This window comes from Manacus vitellinus, unplaced genomic scaffold, assembly GCF_001715985.3.
Source record: "Manacus vitellinus isolate BGI_N305 unplaced genomic scaffold, ASM171598v3 scaffold_0_pilon, whole genome shotgun sequence".
In the NCBI taxonomy this organism is placed as follows: domain Eukaryota; kingdom Metazoa; phylum Chordata; class Aves; order Passeriformes; family Pipridae; genus Manacus; species Manacus vitellinus.
In genome coordinates, this window is record NW_021938789.1 from 20,242,572 (window position 1) to 20,263,079 (window position 20,508).

A 20,508-nucleotide genomic window follows, 5' to 3' on the forward strand; every position below is an offset into this window, starting at 1 on the left:
AGAAAGGAGCGTGCAAGCAGCTGTTGTGTAGGACTATTGCATTTGTTAAAATCATGCCCACTTTGTTTTCTCCTAGCGTAGGTATGACTATGCATGGTGATACATATCTAATGCTGTCATTTTCATGGTTGTAAATCTACTGAAAAGAATTCCAGGGGAGTTTGTCATCATCAAAGAAAACAGCCTGTAAGTTTGCAGTCTGGCAGGTTTTATTGTTATATTTTGCTCTTTTCATAATAATCACTTTTAAATGTGAGAGGTGAATTATTTTGTAGGCATATTCTTGAAACACAATGCAAATTTTCCTTATTGTCACCTTCATCCTTGGAGGCAGCAGACAACCTTGATAATCAGTGGAAATACAAAATGCCTACTTTTCATGAGGCAGGTGTAACAGCAAGAGGATAAAGAACTGTTTCAATTTGTGATGACCATTCTTGGCTCTGTTCTAGTTTTTACTTTTTAGGGTTTTACCATATATAGGCACAACTTCTCAGAAAACAAATACTATAAAATCTCAACCAAAATATCTGTTTCCTTTCTTACTGAACTTGGCTGTTTGAGGAGTATGTGATTTGGAGGCTGGGTCTTCAGTGCATTAAGCATAGTTTTGAGCAGATTTAATTTTAAAACTGGAAGTGATAGCCAATGGAAAAGGCCCATGTTCAGCAGAAGTTTTCATCACAAATCAGGCTTAAGTTAAAACCCCCAAACTTCTACTGTAAAACTAGTTTGAGGAAAAACTACTTAGGACCTTCGATCTTCTCACCAATGTAACATACGAAATAAGCAGGAGATTAACAATGGAACTGGAACTGCAGTTTCCATGGAAGAATTCTAAACTATAATCAGGGGCAGAAAGTGATGTTGCCAGCCTTTGTAATAACAAGATCATAAAATACTCAAAATTGGAAAGGGAAGTTATGTAGCCTGCTGAACTGCAGAGCCAAGTTCAGTTCCTGCTCTGAGATGCACTAACCTCAAAGACAGACCAGATTGTTCAGGAGTATCTTTTAATTCTAAATTTCTTGGGAGTAAATAATGCAAAAATGTATCTTTTCTGAAAGAAATTTTCATTTTGATTAAGTATTTTCTTTGTTCTTCCTGATGAAGGAATGCTTTGATCTATATTCACATTTATGCGAAGATATCCCCAGAAAAGTTGCATGTGTGACTGAATTCAGCCATTCTGTCTGTTTATTGCTAGAAGCAAATAAGCTAGGCTCTTATTTACATGACTCAGATTTACAAGTGTATGCAGTGAGTGCATCACATCACTGAAATGGGACAAAGAGACACATTGCATTCTAGTGGCTCAGTGTGGTAAAATACTTCCAAGTATGAGAATACTACTCATAAAACTTGACAATTTAAATAGGGATTTGCAGTGAGCTGCTTCAGAAAACAATGAAAAGGCAAAGCTGGAGAAAATTAACTCTATCAGAAAAATAAATTCTGAGCCATTCCACTTAACAGTGTTTAATTTCTTATGCAAAAAACCCCAAACCCACCCTGTACAAATGAAGACATTAACAGGCCTGAAAAGCATAGAAGCAAAGTTCTCAATCATACAAATGTATAAGCACCTTGCCACAGCATGCATCAGCCTGTTAAAATCAAGGGAGCTAATTGTAATGGAAAGGTAGATGTGTGCTCAGTTTCTACAGGATAATACATCAGGTGTTAACTCTTTATATCCTGCTTCCGACATGTTGCCACCACTGACAAACATCACTTTTTAGGAACTGCATAAAAGGAAGTACCTGAAATACCTTTAAGAGAAATCATAACAATATCACACTTCTTATGTCTCTGTTCCCTGAATACCTCCTTAAAACCAGCCTCTACAGCGCTGCCTACAACTGCTTTCTGTTTTCCAGCAGTACTTAAGGTGACTGGCTCCTTGTAGTTAATATGTCCACTGAGGCCACTAAATTATACAAATGCATATAGACTGACTGCTGCCTTCACCATGTTCATGTCTGTCTGAACACTTGTGGCATGTCTTCCTAACTTATCCTGGATAGTTTGTTCTCTGAAGCGAGGATTGTCTCTTTTGATAATCTCTATAGCAACTGGTACAAAGACCTTAATCTTTAGCCTCTGCTCCTTTTCTTGAACCAGAATCAGAGGGAGAAGGAGCTTCTGAGTCTCTTGCACGTGGGATGGAGGACTCAGAAGGTCAGCAGGGTTGCTTCCCATAGGTAGTGAGGAGGGAGGGCAAAGGAAATGTACTGCTGTAGGGTTTTCTGCTATTAGGAATGCAGTGCTGGGCTCACCACTTTGAGAGGAAGCAAATTTTGTAATGTTTAGAAAGGATGTTGGATGTTGGTGTAGACACCAGGCTGGGAAATCTAAAAAGGGGTTTCAAATGAGTGGTAAGGATGTTTCTCTGACATGATCAGACTTACTTAATTATTCTGGCTATAGATATTGCAGGACAAAATCCTATAGCTCTTATATATTCTCTTCTGACTTTGACTATTAAAGGTGAGAATCTTTGATTCACAGTTTTGATATTTACTATTAATTTCTTAAAAGAACTGTCCTAAGTATTTTACAGGCTCTTAAAAGAGGGTAGACCCTGCTCTAGGAAGATCTTAATTAATCTTTACAGTATATTAAAAAAAAGGGGGGGGGGCACAATGACAATATGTGCCTTTTTTTTTTTTCCTGAGAGAAGGGCAAGAGTGTGGAAGCTTACTGTGAGACCCAAAGGAAAGGGAAATGGGTGAGAGCCTGAGGTGCTCTCCTCAGTGTGGGGCAGCATCACAGTGTCTATAGATCCCAGGATAAAGCTCAGGATCAATGTGTCACTCCTCAGCTCTTCTCAATCACTTCCACAGCTTTGCTGCTGCACTGAAATTCCCAAGGCACACTAAAAGTATCTCCAGCTTGCAGGTTTCTGTCATTTGAGAAGATGGCTCACAAGCTCTATTTGACTAAAGGAATTACTGTAGGTATAAAATTACAATAGAATTAAAGAGATTAAATAAATGACCTATTCCATTACCTGCCTCTTAAAGTATAAATTTTAACAGGGTTTTTTTTTACTTCCACAGGTAGTCATTTCACAGTTCCTAGGTTTCATTTCATAGTTTTCAAACCCAACCATTTAGCTTAATTTTTCCAAATTTGATCTAAAATTTGAATATATCTTATTGGTATAGTTACTGACAAATGTCACCTGCTCAATGCCAAGTAAGAAAAAAATGTATACCCATTCTAATTCTCATTATTCTTCTAGCTGCGTATGCAGTATGAAAATCCACGCAGCCAAGCAAACACTGGGGTACAGATATCTGACAAGGAATAATCTAAAGATCCTGAGTTTGGTTTCCTGATCTGTTTTCTGTGCATGCTGTCATACTGTAATAAAGTTTTCCTAATTAATTATGCTTTCGCACTTCATACCAATCCTGCTTCTGGCCTGTGCCTGGTGTACCTGTTGCCGCAATAGTTTTTTCCACTGACTGAAAAACTGCAATTCCAATTGGACACATATTAGGAATATCCTGGGTCTGCAAGTCCCTATTTGCAATGACGCAAAACTTGTCAGTATTACGAATATTAACATTTTCAGTCATCATCTCCACATACAAAGTGCACAGTATGAGGCACACAGCTCGCCTTTACTTTTTTGAGTATAAGCACAAAGATATACCTACCTTCATTCTACATTTAAGAAGGCACAATGTATCACTAGAGAGAGATTGCATAGCCACTACTTTTGCATTTTTCCTCCCCTAGTTTCATTAAAACTTGTGGTCTTCCTGCCTACAGATCTTATTCAGTGGGACACAGGAAGAAATTCCATTTTTTTCAGTGATGTTGCATTTTTTTAAACTAGCCAACACTGTCTGAGCAGGACATTATCTTTGTACTGTGTGCACTTTCTGGTTCCAAATTAAAATAAGCATTGCAAAAAAGGTCTTCAATAAACTGAAAACATTCATCTGTGTAAGAAAAAAGATTACCCCCACGAAAGTTTATGCATGATGAAGGTAAAAATGAACATACAGCTGGCCTGGGATGGTTTATGCATCACTCTTTATGATTATATTTTTGTCTTGATTCTAGCAGGCATTAGACATGCCTAGAATATGAAAAAAACGACAGGGCTAATATGTTAGAACTAGTGGATTTCAATTGTTTTAGTTTACTAGTGCTTATATACGTTTAACAAATATGAAACTATTTCCAACCTAAAAGGTCTGCCTTCACTAACACAGACCAGAAAATATTTTTTAAAAATCTTATTCACAAGTTGTGTGTCTATTTCACAGACCCTATATTTACTAAACTACAGTAGAAATTATTGGGAAAGGAATTTGGCACTATCATGAGCAAAGGTTTCAAGAAAAGAGCTTATTGAATACAAATATGAGAAAATAACCATAAGAAAAGATCATAAGAGCTGAAATTGAAGCCACCACAGAAGTTTGAAAACCAAATTAGGTTTGGTACAGCTGTGCTACAGCTCCTACAGGCTGTGAGCTGGCTGTGTCGCACCTCAGCACACTGCTGGTGTCACCATGTAGCACAGATGGGTCAGGGTGACAGCTCTGCCATAGGAGCTCATTTCACTGACAGTTGCAGTGGACAGGAAAGGTAGTAGTGATAGAAATACTTAATGGTTCTGTCAAGACAGATGCTTCCATGCAGGGGACATGCACTTTTTTTGGTATAGCAATCTTGTTAGACTACATGTTATATCCAATCTTATTAGAAAACATAGATTTACAACTACTTATCTCAGAGGTGAGAGACATTTAAAAATGTGGCAAAAGTCTCCAGATTAACCTCCTCGGACTTTAGACACTAAGCAGCCTGATTTCCAAAATTGAAAATTAGCACATCTACTTAAATGCCTACATTCTGGGGTGCTCAGCAAATTCCAAGATGCCCAAAAGCCATGTTGGGTACCCATCAGGTTTCACTCAGCCTGAGTAAGTGAGCAAACCCCACTGGAGTGGATGGAAAGACACTACTGTGTTTTGAATCAAGTTTATCAACTGCAGAAGCAGCTGCAGTTTGAACCACATGTGCAAATCCGATCACCAGATGTCTTGGCATCTGTATAAGCTTTTAGAAAATGTTTGTGAACAATACTGATAATATCTGGGCTTTGAGAATTAGCCTCTTCCCCATAGTCATTAATTTTGGATGTCAACTGTTCTTCATATAAGGGGTTATTAAAGAGCTGCCAAAAGCAAGAATTATGTCACAAGGTGTGTTTTTATCAAAATTATAACAAAATTCTTCCACATTGGTGGCCTGGAAAAGCATACTATATTCTCCTAGAAACAGATCATCTGCAAAGAAAGCAGAATTTCAAGTTCTTAAACCATTTACCACTTCAGCTGGTAACACATCACAATGGAAGTCCTGCTGATAATAATTCATCTTTTTTAGTCCCAAAAGCAATGGAAAAAAGGTCCCAGACATGTTTCCATCACCCACCCCATGGGACAAAAAGAACCCTTCTCACCATGCCTGCTGTGGCAGTGTAATGCTATGTAGGTCCTCCTTTGTGTGATTATTAAAAGCACCATATAAACCTCTTTATTCCCAAGCCCCAATTAGTGAGGGAGCTTTTCAGTATTGTCTCCACACAGCAGGATATTTGCAGCTGTTTCAAGACCCCAGTTTCGAGCCCAGATGTCCCCAGCAATCAAGTTGAACAAAATGGAGTTGAATTTCTACAGTATGCCAGCTTTGGGTCTTATTTTTGGGATGTTTGGTGGAGGAAGCTCCAGATTGGTCTGCAGAAGCCAGGACAGATCAGGTGGTAGAGCTTTCAGAGAAACTGACTTGCCAAGGAGAACATCCTCATCCTCCTTGGAAATATACTTGTTGGGCTGAGGTGTCCCTAATGGCAGGAGACCTGCAGGACGGGCATTGGTCATGCCTTCTCAGACCAGATGATAAGCTCCAGAAAAGCACCTAAAACAGTTCAGGCATTAATGTACCATTAGTCCAGCGGCCAGACTACAGCTCATCTGAACTAAAGTTGCCCCAAAATGTGCAGCAAATGAAGAATTCATATAGAATAAATGCCTGCACTTATGCCTTAGAACAAATTTTGGCAAGCGGGAGAGAGCAGTGGTCTCCCTTTCACACAGGTATATTTGACTTTCACATGGCTTATGACAAAGCTAAATATAATGCTGCTCACCACGAAAAAGTACAAGGGACTCTATAGTCCCATGGAAAATCCTAATTCAGTGCTTCAGATGAACCAGGGAACTTTATTATGGCTGTGTGTGATACAACTCTGAATAAATTTACTTTGTGATAGACATCTACGGTAGGATTTCTTTTTTAAGTGCTCTATGCAAGCCACACCAATTGTAATTGAACAAAACTCTTTCCAAATAGCAATGCTAAGGTACGATCAAGTTGAGCTGGGAGGTCACATTTTGCAGCAACTAATTACTGAACTAGGAGGAAAAGAAATATATGTAATACTTCTCAAAGAAAATTGAAAATCTTTATTATACTGTTATAAAACATCAGAAAAATAGTTATTTTCATAACCTTGTACTGTCATGGTTAGAGAAAGCGGATGTGAAAGACTCCCATGGTAACCTCTCAGTAAGGGTGTTGTGGTCCTTCTCCAAGAACAACAAATTTGCACAGAAAAATGCATTGTTAAAATGTTCAAAATTATCACTAGTATGTGTGTCACAAACTATTTATAGTCAATATTCCTGCATTTTTCGATATTTGGCATATTTCAGTGACAAAAAGTTTCATCAAAAGTCTGCCATTTCTCAGAAACAGGACTGCATGACGCTGTAGTAGCCTCAAAAGCATCCAATACGTATCCCAAGGTCACCACGTGCAGAATGTGTAGCACACAGGTGAAGTAGGTTGAATCCTAAAGAAATGTTATTTCTGCTGAGCTACAGTGCAGTGAAACAGAGCGGCGCGGAACCGGCAAAGCCATAAATTGTTCACAGGTTCACAGGGCTCCGATCGGTCACCGTGTAATATTGCTCACGAGAGGTGAGGTTACATTAGGGCATCCATTCCAAGAGTCTTAAAATCAATCAATCAATCAACCAACCAACCTCGTTCTAAAGGCAAGATCAATTACTTTGGTTGTACAATCACAACTAAAAATGTGAGACGACCTCCCGCTCGGGGCAGGGCGGGCGCGCTGCGGGAGCGGCGAGCGCTCCGAGGGGCGGGCGCGACCTCCAGCCTCGGCAGCGGGACAGAGCGCTACCTGCACCGAAACGCGCCATGGCTTTCGAATTTGCCATTTCCCTTTCGCGTTATGGCTAACACCCCATCGGTGTGCGTTTTCACACAGAGGTGCCCTCAGCAATTATTCACGGTCTCTTGACGGGAAGCCCCCGCTCCAGCTGGCTGAGGGGGGCGCACCGGCTGTTGGCTGCCCTGGCCACAGCAGCCCAGGAGCTTCCGGCTCCCCGCGGTGTCGCCGCCAGCCCCTGGCCTGTCCCGCCCTCAGCGCTCCACGGCACCTGTTGCGCGCAGGACGGTCCGCGCCCCGGCCCAGGGGGCAGGGATGCTGCGCCCCGGTGGCCTCGCGGCGCTCGAGCGCATCGCGCCCGCCGTCGGCAATTGTTTTTGGGGCTCTCGCCCTGCCGCGCCAAGTCTCCAGCGCGCGGGCGCGTCGCGCCCGCGAGCGGCCGCCGGGATGGCGGGCGGCGGTGCGCGGCGGGCCGTGACGCGCGGCGAACTGCTGCTGCCTGCTGGCGCGGCCGTCGGCTGCGCGTACCGCCAGTGAGCGCCGCCAGCATGCGATGAGACGGCAGGAGGGAGGCGGGCGCGAGTCGGGCGCGGGGCGCGCCCGGCGGCCTCCACCCCCCCCACCCCCCCCCCCCCCTAACCCCCATGTGCCTTCCCAGCGCGCCGACGGGCCCAGCAACATTTCCTAGCACTGAAGGAGAACGACAGTGACAGCTGTCCAGGGCTAACGACATCTCCGCCCCGCCCCGAACTTGGAGGTGAGGCGTCGCGGGCACCCCGCCCGCGCTCCCCCGACCCGCGCTCCGGCCCCCCGCGCTGCGCTAACGCCGCCTCCCGCTCCCCCCGCAGGTCCGCCCGTGGACGTGGGCATGCGGATAGAGATCGCCAGCATCGACCTGGTCTCCGAAGTCAACATGGTGAGTGACCCGCGAGCCAGAGCCCGGGCGCCGTCCCGCCGGTGCGGGGGCAGCCGGAGCCCCGGGGCTGGGAGCCCGGCTACCTACCGAGCCACGGCAAGTGCTACAAAATAACCAAGCACGTTACAGTTGCTAGGAAAAGTTATTTTGCATTTTTGAGATAACGGTGGCACGCCTGCGGTGGCACTTCAGAGGAGCCCTGCCTTGGTCAAAATACTTGCTGCAGGTTTGAGGTTCTGGGTCCCGCCTTACCCTGGTTTGCCGTTTGCGTAGTCAACAGCTGTCTTCGGAAACGTTGGAGTTTCTTGAGCTGTAGCAGCAGATGGCCAGATGTGCGTGTTTTCATGTTAAATTATTTAAAGAGTTAGACACTTCACTTTGCAATCTAGTGGCCTTGAGTAAAAAGTGCAAAGAGAAAATAAAAAGGAGCTTCTAGAAAACACTCTTGTAGAGGGGAAAGAATAACGACATTGCAGAATAAGTAAAAAGGATGTTTCCAGCTATCAAAATCAGAAAAGTCTCATAGCTACAGGTGTGAAACATACTGCATTTGATTTCAGATCTACAGCAAGAAGGAATGCTAATAGACATGCAGGCTTAAAGAGCAAATGTGTCTGTTTAGTGCCTGCTTCTTTTGACAGCCCTTTCCCAGAGGAAAACGAAAAATCAGTTGTAAGTTTGAACATTATACAAAATCATGTTGAATTAGTCTGCACCATGGGCATTTTGCTCTCAGTCTCTTATGTTTGATCTCATATGAAAACCTTTCTCGTATGAAAATGTTTTCTGTACAGAGGGGAATACCTACTTAGTTAAAAGAAGCTAGAAACCTTACATTTCCATCCTGATCAGCAGTTTATTTTATTGGGTGATATTTGCCCATACAAAGTAATTTACTCAAGAGTGGGAATTTCTTCCTTGATGTATTAGTTAACAGCTGTCATTAAAACAATCTCTTCAGAGATTGTTTTCATTTTCATTTTCATATTTAGTTTTTTTCTGTTGTTTGTTATGTATACACAGCTTATGTTTGTTTGTAACTGTTATATTTGCTTATGAATATGGATGGCAGAATGGGGAGGAAAGGAGAGTTGTCACATTGTGTGTAGCACACTAGGTTCTGCAGACTGCTAATGCCACTCAAAGAGAACATTTTGCAAGTTTCAGCTCCTGGAGTTCTTGTTGCTGTATTGTACGTTCAGGGAGGAACATGGTACAGACAGTACAGATGAGGCAGAGAAATCAGAACACAGACCTTATCAAAATTGTCAAAGAACAAATATACTCCAACTCCAAACTATTCCTCCCACCCTGTAATAGGATTGCTGCTTCTACAAAGCATTACACCTGGGAAAAGCCAAACAGACCAAACAACAAAATACCTGTTCTGAAAGGTCCAGAATTTGTAACATCTCAACGCCAGAAATATTGTTAATCTGTGGATGTGGCAGTTCCCAATCGCAATCTCACGGGGCATTAATTGCATCAGTTCACAGCATTTCTTAGTTGCATGCTGGATCCATCAAAGCTTTCTTCTCCATTCTAACACTTGCACAGCCCCTGGGAAACTGTAATTTGAACCTTCTGATTTTTGATTAGGGGAAGTTACGTGCCAGATGGATTCTTTGAGCTAGGAGGGCAGCTTGACTAAAACTGGTCAAAAAGTAAGAAAATGTTTTCATTTCATAAAATGCCGCATCTCACAGCAGAAGGAATCAACCATTCCCAGTTATAGCCAATAGCCCATTACTTAAGGCAAAACACGGGAAAAGCAGTCTGCATTCTGAATCAGTCTGAAAGGGCTTGCCCCTATCACAAGTGCTGCCTGTACATACCCATGTGTAGAGTGTTCTTTGTTGTAACGTCTTTATTGTGTTGCTAGAGGCTGTTTGCCTGGTTTTGGACAATGACCAGTTATTTCATCCATCATTGCAAAAATGAGGGAATTGACATCTTGGCTTAAGAAAAGTTTTCCTACCTAGTAAAATAATGCTTTGTTCTAGTACTTTTTTTTTTCTGAGAAATCACAGCCTTGAGATGCTTAATGTTGCAGTCACATGTGAATTGTTTACCTTCTCTTCTTTTAAACTGTTGTCTTATAGATTCTTCTATTTTTAATTTTTTAGTAAGAGCTACCATTCTTGGCTTCAGACACAGAAATGTTTTTCAGAAGTTCCTAATTTATAGCTTCTTTTGGCTATAGGGCAGTTTTCTTACTGAAGGAAAGGAAATGAATAACGTGAGTGGGAAAACAACACCCTCATCAAGTGAGCTCCTCCTGGCAAGAGAGTCTGGTTGGATTCCACCAGAATTCAGCCAGTCTCACCTTAGCAGTATTGGAGGGAGTTGTCTTATCCCTTGGTTTTCCTCAGGAACATGAAACCTTATACCGAGAATGACAGACAGCTATTCCAAATCATAGCACCCACAGGGTTAAATTTTGTATTCCAGTCTCAATGCCTAAATAAGAGTAAAGATTAATGTATATATATCTAGGCTATGAAGGAGGTGTTCTCCTTTGGTGCATTAGCTGGACTTTGTCATGGCTGTAGGATGTCTGCCAAGTGAACAGACTGATTTGTATGTCCAAATAAATCCAGTCCTCAGGTAAAAAGTTGAAATATAAACAGAATTATTTTGAATTCTCTGAACACCAGTAGTAATAACTGCCTGTTCAAGCAGCTTGTCTGGTTTTAGTGTCTTCTTCTAATATACTAAACTATTGTGAAATACTTTACTAATACTTAACTAATGAATCAAGACTTGCACAGTCTTGAAGTCAGCTGTTCGTTATTTCTCCCTGAGTACTTGGTCCTCATCTGTTCAGCTCTTTAAACATTGTTTTATAGCTGCTTGGTGGTTCAATAATACTGTGGTGAGCTGCCATAGCAACTTTTGCAGAAGGATTATTTGAAGCATTCATTCTTATGACTCTTCCATTTGACATCAGATGTGTTGTCTTATGTTGATTTTTGCAGGTAATAAGCTGAAGAGCTTGTCAAACAATGAACAAGCAGGAGAAGTAGAATGTAAAAGTCCCAGGGACCATTGCCCAGTTTCTCCCTAATATACTTGAAGTTTTAGTGTTTCCATCAGATTTGCACATCCTTGCTACAGTTACTGGAAGCATTCTCTTCCAAAGGTACAAGGTGACCCTTCCCTTTGTCTCAGTTAATGACTGCTCAGCTAACTTTCATCCATGACAGAGTTCCTTTAGAAGGATATCGGACATATACATTAATATAAAGATTTCATTAACAATTGTGCTATGACTAAATCTATTAAGCTGCTGTGATGTCTGGTTTACTCTGATACCTTTATGTGGTTAACGGAAGGTGCTGCTTGTACATCAAGAATAAACATGGATAGCATGATTGATGGTAACTACTGCATGCAAATAAATAACATATTGCTGTATCTACTAGGAAACAGTCAAGACTAGACTCTAAAAAAAATCACGTGGTTCATGACTTAATTTTCTCTAAAATATATTTCTTACTGAAGAAAAAGTGTTAAAACCTTTATAATAGGCAAAAGATAGCTGTACATATTTTAAAGTTTAAAAAAAATTCATATGATAAATAACTTCTTTTAGAGCAGTTAAAAGAGACATCAAGAAGCAGATAAAAAAACCCCTTTTTTTTATTTTGGGAACACTGACCTACCCTACTGATTTTACACTAATGATGATGTAGTTTCTATGATCACAGACTGAAGGTTTTGTGTCTCAGCAAAAAGAGGTTAAAGAAAACACGGAAAGAATGTTCAATTGTCTAGCTTCTCTACACTAGTACTTAAGGCTCTTACATTTATAATTGGTTAACAGACTCCAGAGGCAGAACTTCCCTTAACATTAATAAACATATATATGTATATATATGTACAAACAAGTTTTTCAAATTTGCCTGTAAATCTAGAGGAAGGACATGGAATCCTCCAGGGCCTAGAAGAGCAGAAGGCCTTCACCTTACTTTAGGGCTGATGCCAGCCAGGTGGCTGTGGCATCCTATACTGGTAGATGTTTAGTCAAGATAAGCTAAATCTGTGGGTTTAAACACTGAGTTGAGCTGGGTAACCAAGGCATTGAAAGTTAGACCATTAATGCTGGCAGGCCAGTGCTCATGCATTAGACCCCAGCTTTAAGAATGGTAGAAAGACATATGGATGCAAGTTATCTTAAGACACTTTTTGCAGATTGAGAAAGACTAAGTTTACAGACATAGCCAGAGTTTCACAGGTCTTGTTCTTTCTCCCTGTCTTGATTAAGTATCTTGAGAATTAGCTTAGTGGCCATTGTGAATCTCAATGTAGGAAACAAACTCTACAACAGGAAACCAAATTGGCATTATGAACTCCATCTCATGCCTCTTTGAATCAGAGCATCCAAAAACTCCTTCAGTTCAGCCAGGGTGGCAACACAAGTGATCAGGGTAGTCATAGTGACAATAAGTGCTCCTTGGTCTAAATATATTTACCTGACGATGTTCATACAGATTAAACTGATTTTTTTTTTTTAAGACATAAGGCTCAATAATTACTAATTAAAATTTGCTTAGCTGTAGGGCAAAAGAAGAAAGAAGTACTTTTCTGTTATATAGCATCTATCCTAAAGAACATGGAGGACATGCAAAAGCACTTTTAAATGAATATTAATACAAATGTTTGGCAAATGATTTTATTTTTTTTCAGCACATGTGGAAAAACTAATCAGGTAGTAATACATAAAGGTCAAATCATTCTGTCACTGCCTATTCCAAACAGGAGTAATTATATTAAAGAGTGAAACATGGAATGAATGTAGAAATTGGCAGCCTGAGGTTAAACAACTGGATCACTGTCACTGGAAGTTTTGTTGGCTCATTTTTCATTTGACAAGAATAAGAGGTTCTTCAACAAAATTGGCAAGTAGGCAAAAAGTATAAAGCAATAATGTTAATGTTGTTTTATATGATCCAGAAAGTGGATATGTCTTAAGTTTTCAGAGGTTAAATGAACTTGAGACCAGCTTCAGGGTTGATACAAACTGTATTCCAATTTTCTTTTTAGCCTGACTGGTGTAATACTTCCCTGATTTTAAGGTTTAAACAAACTAGGTATGAATGCCCTTTAGAGAAGATGTAATTCTTTTATCTAGTGTTAAACTCACAGTTCACTGCAAGGGCAACTCGCCTGACTCCCATAGTTGTTTCACTTTCTAGCCACTGCAGGTGGCTTATCCTCACTTTTCAGCTTTTCTCAAGAGCTGGTAAGCTCAGTTCTGACCTGTGTGCTTCATCTTTTAGCCCAGATTTAACACCTGACACCACAGGGCATCGTGACATGCCTGTAGTCTAGCCAGATAATAAAACTTGTACAGAGTTTACATTTCTGAAGACAAGAAATAAAGTGGTCACACTTCCCATTTGTTCAAAAAGTATTCTAGGCATTCAACAGAATAGCACAAGATAACAACAGACAGAAAATAACTAGAATCAGTTGATTTTAACATTTTTTTTAGTAGCTGCTTTTTACCTTTTTGTTTCTTTCATGGAGTAAACAAACAAACAAAACCCAAACCAACTTGAAGTTTGAAATATGATGGTATTATTGTGATGAACTGTCAAAAATCTCTTCCGCTGGAGTGAGCAAGTAACCATCTGCAAAGGAAAGGACCACACATTTTCTTAACTGTGCCCCAAAACACTTCTCCACCCAGATCTAAAGTCTACAGTTAATCAATCTTATCACAGTGGTGCCTATGGCATTACGTGAAATTACAGAGTGACACCCTCCCCCTATTTAGTGGAAGCTTTAGCACTCAGTTTGGGGTGTCTAGGATTTAACTAAATGAGTTACTTGCAATGAGATAAGCCTTGTAGTTGTGTGGATGAGAAAATGCAAGGTTTTCTCCAGCACTGCCTATTTTGTGCACCCACATCAAACATCATGGCTGTGCTGTGACCACTGGAAATGTCCAGCTTGTGATCTGTTAGCATGCACAAATCCCACAGTTCAGTGGCACAAGCCTTTTGAAACATTCAGGGTCCCAGATGATTGGAGAATGGGAAGAGCCCATTGGGGAATGGAAGAGCCAATGATTAACACAAAAGACCCATTCCCCAAAATAAACAGCTTTCTAAAAAAAATGAAAAATAAAGCCATAAAAATTAAATTTTAAGTTCTACCAGGAAGATGAAAGATGTGTCCATGTGCAGGACAGGACAGGGGCTTAATTAAAAGCTTCTTTTTTCATTTTTCACAATTGCATTGCTCCTTCTGATTCTGGAGAGAATCTTCCAAACTAAGCATTTTTCTCCATGAGGAAATTTAAGGGATAAATTTCAAGCTTCTGCAAAACTTAGTGATTTTTTTTTTTTTGTAATCAGCTTTACTTTATACTCTATTGCCTGAAAAGTTTCTTAACTCCTCTAGGCTGTATTAATAAAGTATCTGCCAGCTGCAGTTCAGTACAGACCTGGAGCTGAAGCTGTGCAACCAAGAGAGGGAACATTCACAGCACCAGTTCACTGTGAGGTGGGAAAAGATACCAGCGTCGGTGGAAGAACAGTAACAAGCTCCAAGGCTGTTACCAGAAAGACTTGTTCCTGTTCACAGGATGCCAAGTATTCTGACAACAGCTGAAACTGTTAAATCAAACCCAAAGATTGTCTTCATTCAGAAGTATCCCCAGCTGATGTGTTTTGTTGATCGTTGTGTTCCAAACAGCTGCTGCTTGGAAGAGTTCTCTAGGATGTCTCATCTCTCATTCATGTCAAGTGTGCTGTACTTCAGAGCATTAGTAAAGACTGAAAAAACAGTTAAGAGCTTCTAGCAGATGATGAAAAAGTCCAAGATGGCTACCAGAAAGATTTTAGACTTTAATGCTCTTTGATACTCCTTTTTTTTCTAGAAAGAGAACTCAGGATCTCAAGGCGTGTGTTTTCTTGCTTGTAAAATTCCCTTTCCCTCAAATGCACAAAAAAAAAATGCCTGTAACTCTGGCACTGCTCCCAAAACATATTTAAATGAAATTATTTCCACCCCAAATGCTAACTACTGCAAATATGTTCACAAGGAAATTGGTAGTAGTAGAATAATCTAGCAGAATAACACCAGAAAATGCAGCCTGTTTGACTCTTTCTTTAAGCAGTAGCTCTGTATTAAGATTTACATGGGCTGGAGAATATAGATTAGATTTCTTGCCTATCAACCTTCGCAATACCCTTTCAAGATTAAAAGGTTGCTTTTGGCCAAAGCAGTTTCATACTGAGGTTTGCTTCATCCTGTTCTGGGCCGAATCCTTAATGGTTTGTTTTACATCATGAACCAAGGAAAGGCAATTTAAAGACTGAAAGGCATTCTAGAAAGCTGCATTATCACTCAGACATCAACCTTATGGCAAGATTAAGTTGTATGGTTTTAAATACTCATGATAGAGTATGTAGTTTCAAAGCAAAGATTATTGATTTCAGACCACCAAACTTAATTAAAGGTTGGAATAAATGTTCTCTATTAAAATTCATCAATACATTTGACTGAGAAGGAAGAATTTCAGTCATGTCTTTTTTAATTGTCTATAGAAAGAACTGAAGAGACAGCAAAGTTAAACAGATAAACAGTGTCTAACTATTGTGCAGAATCTTTATCATATTAAAAGAGCAGTACAGTTAATTTCCCAGCATATTTATAACCTGCAGAGCCTTTTAAGTGTAAGTGAAGTAACATGAGTAGAAGTCTGCTGGAGGTAGATATCTTCATGCTTGTGTATCTCAGGAGCTTCTGGAAGTACTAATTCTTAAATGCACTGAGGATTCTGGTCCCATCCAAATGAACTAGGTGCTGATAGACCCATTGTTTTCAATGAATATGCTTATAGATAATATTTTGCACACCACTAAAATGAAGTACATATTAGCTTTACCAGCTCAACAGTTTACTCAGCAGCTTGCAGGAGCAGTCCAGCTCCCTGGTTTACATCAGTTTTAAACCTTTGTTTCTTTATAAATTTCTATGGTGTTAGTCTTCACAGCATGAGAGACTAACCAAGCCTGGAATAATACGCTCCCACCCTGTGTTCTGCCATTATGATTTATCCTTTCTTGAACCAATTTTTTATAAACAATTCACTTGGCAAAACAATACACTGGTCAAGGAGAGAAATGGATGAAGTTCAGAGGCTTCATACATATTAGTGCATTTCACAGGCAGTGCAGCTTTGTCACAGGTGTCATATGAAGGAAACGAAACATGAGATTAACAGCCATTCTGGGTTTATTTTAAGTACTGTGCCAGAACCAACTAGGGGGAAAAAAAATAAGTTGCAAAATATCAGTAACATGCTGGGAATCAAATCTGCAGTGACAGATTTCACAGCTTGTTCAATGCTCCGTGGATTTCTAAACTCATAGGGAGCAAATACACTGTCATTGTGGTGTCAATTGGAAATGAATCCTGAACATAGATCTTTTCAGTTCCCACTGTCAAGAGAAATGAGTTTGTTTTCCAGAAGCACACTGAGGTTATGAATTTCTGATATGTTAAAGATTATTTACATTTCATATAATACATTCTTTCTTTTTAATTATTCCTAGTAGAAACATAGAGTAAGTACAAAGCAGATGATGATAAGGACTAGCAGATATGAGGAAAATATAAAGACAAAACATAAAGTAGTAAACCATCAACTCACAGCAATCATCATGGTTCTTCTCACCAATGTGACATGGTCTGGTCTATCGGAGAAAGTTTATCTCTGAGGACATTTTTATATTGGATCAATTCAGTGAACCAATTTCAAATATGAAGCTAAAAATTCCTCCTCCTTCTGGAGTGTCTGATCCCAATGGCCGTTTTGTCCCTCCAATGCTGAAAACCTTCTATACTGCTCTCTGTCATTTCAGATTCTTGGCTTGCAGTCAGCTTGGTTTTCCTTGCAGCTTTTTTACAATCTTCCTGTTCCTGCTGCTATATTCATCCATAATAACGTAACATTTTAAGTAGGGGTTGCAGTAACCCCCCAATACAGGCTGGGGATTAAAAAGAGAGAGAGCAACCCTGCTGAGAAGGACTTGGAGGTGCTGGTGGATGAGAGGCTGGACATGAGCCAGCAATGTCCTCTCATAGCCCAGAAAGCCAATTGTATCCTGGGCTGCATCAAAAGCAGCATGGCCAAGAGGTTGAGGGAGTGAATTCTGCCCCTCTACTCCACTCTGGTGAGACCCCACCTGCAGTGTTGTGTCCAGCTCTGGGTCCTCCCCCAACATAAGAAGGTTGTGGACCTGCTGGAGCGAGTCCAGAGGAGGACCACCAATAGGATAAGAGGGGTGGAGCGCTTCCCCTATGAGGAAAGGCTGAGAGAATTGGTATTGTTCAGCCTGGAGAAGACTCCAGGGGTGACCTAGTTGCGGCTTTCCAGTACCTGAAGGGAGCCTACAAGAAAGCTGAAGAGAGACTTTTTACAAGGGCATGTAGTGACAGGACATGGGGGAATGGCTTCAAACAAAAAGAGAGTAGTTTTGGATTAGATATTAGGAAGAAATTCTTTTCTATGAGGGTGGTGAGGCACTGGAACAGGTTGCCTGGAGAAGTTGTGGATGTCCTGTCCCTGGAAGTGTTCAAGGCCAGGTTGGGCGTGGCTCTGAGCTACCTGGTTTAATGAAAGATGTCCCTGCCCATGGCAGGGGGGTTGGAACTAGATGATCTTGTCCTTCCCAGTCGTAACTATTCTGTAATTTAAATGCTGATATAAGAAGCTATCAGTCTTTCTGAAGTAGTCTGAGATCTCGGTCTCCTTATTCTATGCTGAGCCACCTCCAGTGGAAACAAAAGGAATGTGAACAACCACCTATGCATATTCTTTTTTATTATTCATGTCTACAACACCATTATCAGAACGGCATACAAGCTTTAAAAGTCACAAGTAAGAATCTCTTCTTTTCTCTGTAGGTATGAGCAATCAACTATCTTTGACTTTATTTGTATATTTGAGAAATCAAAATAGGTCCATAATAGAAGCTTTGAAGCTTGTGCTGAAACTGGGGAAGTGTGTGAGTGTTAACACTTCTTCCTCCCGGCAATCGTAACAGTCATTGTAGGGGCAGAACAAAGCTGTGAGTGGAGGTCCTGATTTCAAAGAAAAAGGCAGCAATTCAGTTGGCTTGGGTCATGCTCATAAAGTGTTTCAGATGCTGGTGTCTTATATTTCACTCTTGTGTTCAGTAGGAGATCCGTTCCTACAGGGGTTATGTATTTTTGCATTAGGGAAGAAAAATCCATCTCAGGGGAGAGACTAAGTGCAACCCAAGTGTCAATGTATGTCCTTACATGGATTGTTTGTTTGTTTGTTTGTTTGTTTTGGCTGACTGTGGAAATGCAGCAATTCATCTGGCCCTCAGTTGCTTCTACATTAAGATTTCTACCTTACAGGGATATTATGAGAATTAAATGCATTGTGTGAGTGTTCGTTTGGCCAGTGAGCAAGTTTCTTCACAGTCAGGTAGAAAGAAAAGGCATACAACCTGCAGCTAAAAAAGAATATATCCCTCATGACTGGTAATTTCAACACAGCATCATGGCTTATGACCCAGCTGGTCTGTTCCTACATCTCTACAACAGTATTTCTGCAGTCAGAAATCCCAAGACAGCACAAGATGTTGCATGGTAATTACATTTTCCTCAGTGGTATTGCTGAATGACATATTGTGATATATCAAGAGGCAGCTGTGAATTTAACTTGAGTCAGCACAGTAGACTTTGCCCAGTACTGTCGGTTTACAGATGAACATAGTGTGAAGAAGAAAGAGAAGTTTCTGAACACCTCACAGCATCATGCATACTCTGTCAGCATTAGATTTAAAAATACACATGATTCTGAGCTGTCTTGGGAAATCTTCATGTACTCATTATTTGTTTAGCTTACGTATTCACTCTAATATTTAAGAACATATTGTTTGGAGAATGGTTTGACAGGAGAAGATGATAACGATACTCATTTATCAGAAGAATCAGATGTCAAAATATGAAGCTTACTCTTTATTCAGTTTTTGATGCCACTAAAGGCCTATATCTTGTGATTAGTAGAACAAGTAAGCAGCATGCATGACTATTCTGTTAATAGGCTATTTAACCTTATTAAATTTCAGATCATTATTTTCCCAGTTTTTGGAACATGACAACAAAATCAGAAGGCTTTGCTGATCTTTAAAGAGGTGGGCAGATTTTCACATATATCCTTCCATGATCATATTGTCTTTTGCAAGAAATTGCAAGGCTGGTATTTGGGGAGGAAGAAGCAATAGAGACTGACACAAATTCTGGTTTTTGTCTCACACACTTAGCAGGGCAGTTAACATGAGCAAAAATTCTCCTCTGTGGAAAAGATGTTTCTCTTTGTGGAAGATTTTTAGTGCACCCTAACAAAGAATAGCCTTCATGGAAAGTGTGTGGCTGATAAATGAAAAAGTCTTCCCAGACCTGCCATTCTTATTTCTTGAGAGGACACTTACTTCATTGGGTTCTCTGTTATGGCAGGGCCCAAGTGCTCTGTCATGGAAAGTGTGTGGCTGATAAATGAAAAAGTCTTCCCAGCCCTGCCATTCTTATTTCTTGAGAGGACACTTACTTCATTGGGTTCTCTGTTATGGCAGGCCCAATGTGCTCTGCAGAATAGCAACTCTGCATTGTAGTTGCAGCCCTTTGGCCTCTTGGTAAGTTGTGTCTTATGCTGGGAGCAGCGCTTTTAAAGTCAGGCATCCCTGAGGAGTACAAAGAGGTGGATACTAGTTTTAGTTCCTGGGTAGAGGAGCAGGTCAAGTACTTTGCTTCCAAAGCACTGCTACTGATGTGCTGGAATGATAGTTGAGTGTAGTAGTGCCAAATATCTTCAGTCTATCAGTCTACTAACCAGAGAGGTAATGCAGGTTGCTTAAAGTGACAAAGAGGAAAGTTTTTCTCCCTCCTCTAGATAATTTATTTGAAGGAACCTCATCTCTCTCTCTCTTAATCCTGTTGTGCAAAGCTTATACTGATATTTCTTCAAGGTTAGGAAGATAAAGTTAGGCAGTAGGAAGACCTTGACAAAGATTTTTTTTTTTCCCTGCTTTATAATCTGCCACTCCTTAAATTCAAAGCAGGGAGCAATCCCCCAGCAATCCTTAGTGTCATGATTCTAGCATTACTGGCCCAGTTGGACAAGTAACTGAAAGACGCCTAAAAACTGTATGGATATTAGGTGTGTTTTGGTGCATAAAATTGCTTCTTGGACTCATTTTTTTGGCCATGTCTCTACCAGAAAGATCATTCAAAGGCAACAGAAGGTAATATGGCTGGTGTGTGCCAATTGGAAATTTTCATTAGCTTGGCAAGAAGTCCCTTGATAACCTGGATAACACCC

At 40.6% G+C, this 20,508-nt stretch overlaps 1 protein-coding gene across 1 annotated transcript in view; it reads left to right on the plus strand.

Moving 5' to 3' along the window:
* The first annotated feature begins 8,075 nt into the window (after window positions 1–8,075).
* The window catches only part of GABRB1 (gamma-aminobutyric acid type A receptor beta1 subunit), a 116,584-nt gene continuing 104,151 nt past the window's right edge, over window positions 8,076–20,508 (plus strand). The window contains exon 1 of the mRNA XM_018068837.2: window positions 8,076–8,138. Coding sequence (XP_017924326.1) covers window positions 8,091–8,138 — 48 coding nt within the window. The 5' untranslated portion in view covers window positions 8,076–8,090. The remainder of the gene's footprint in view (window positions 8,139–20,508) is intronic.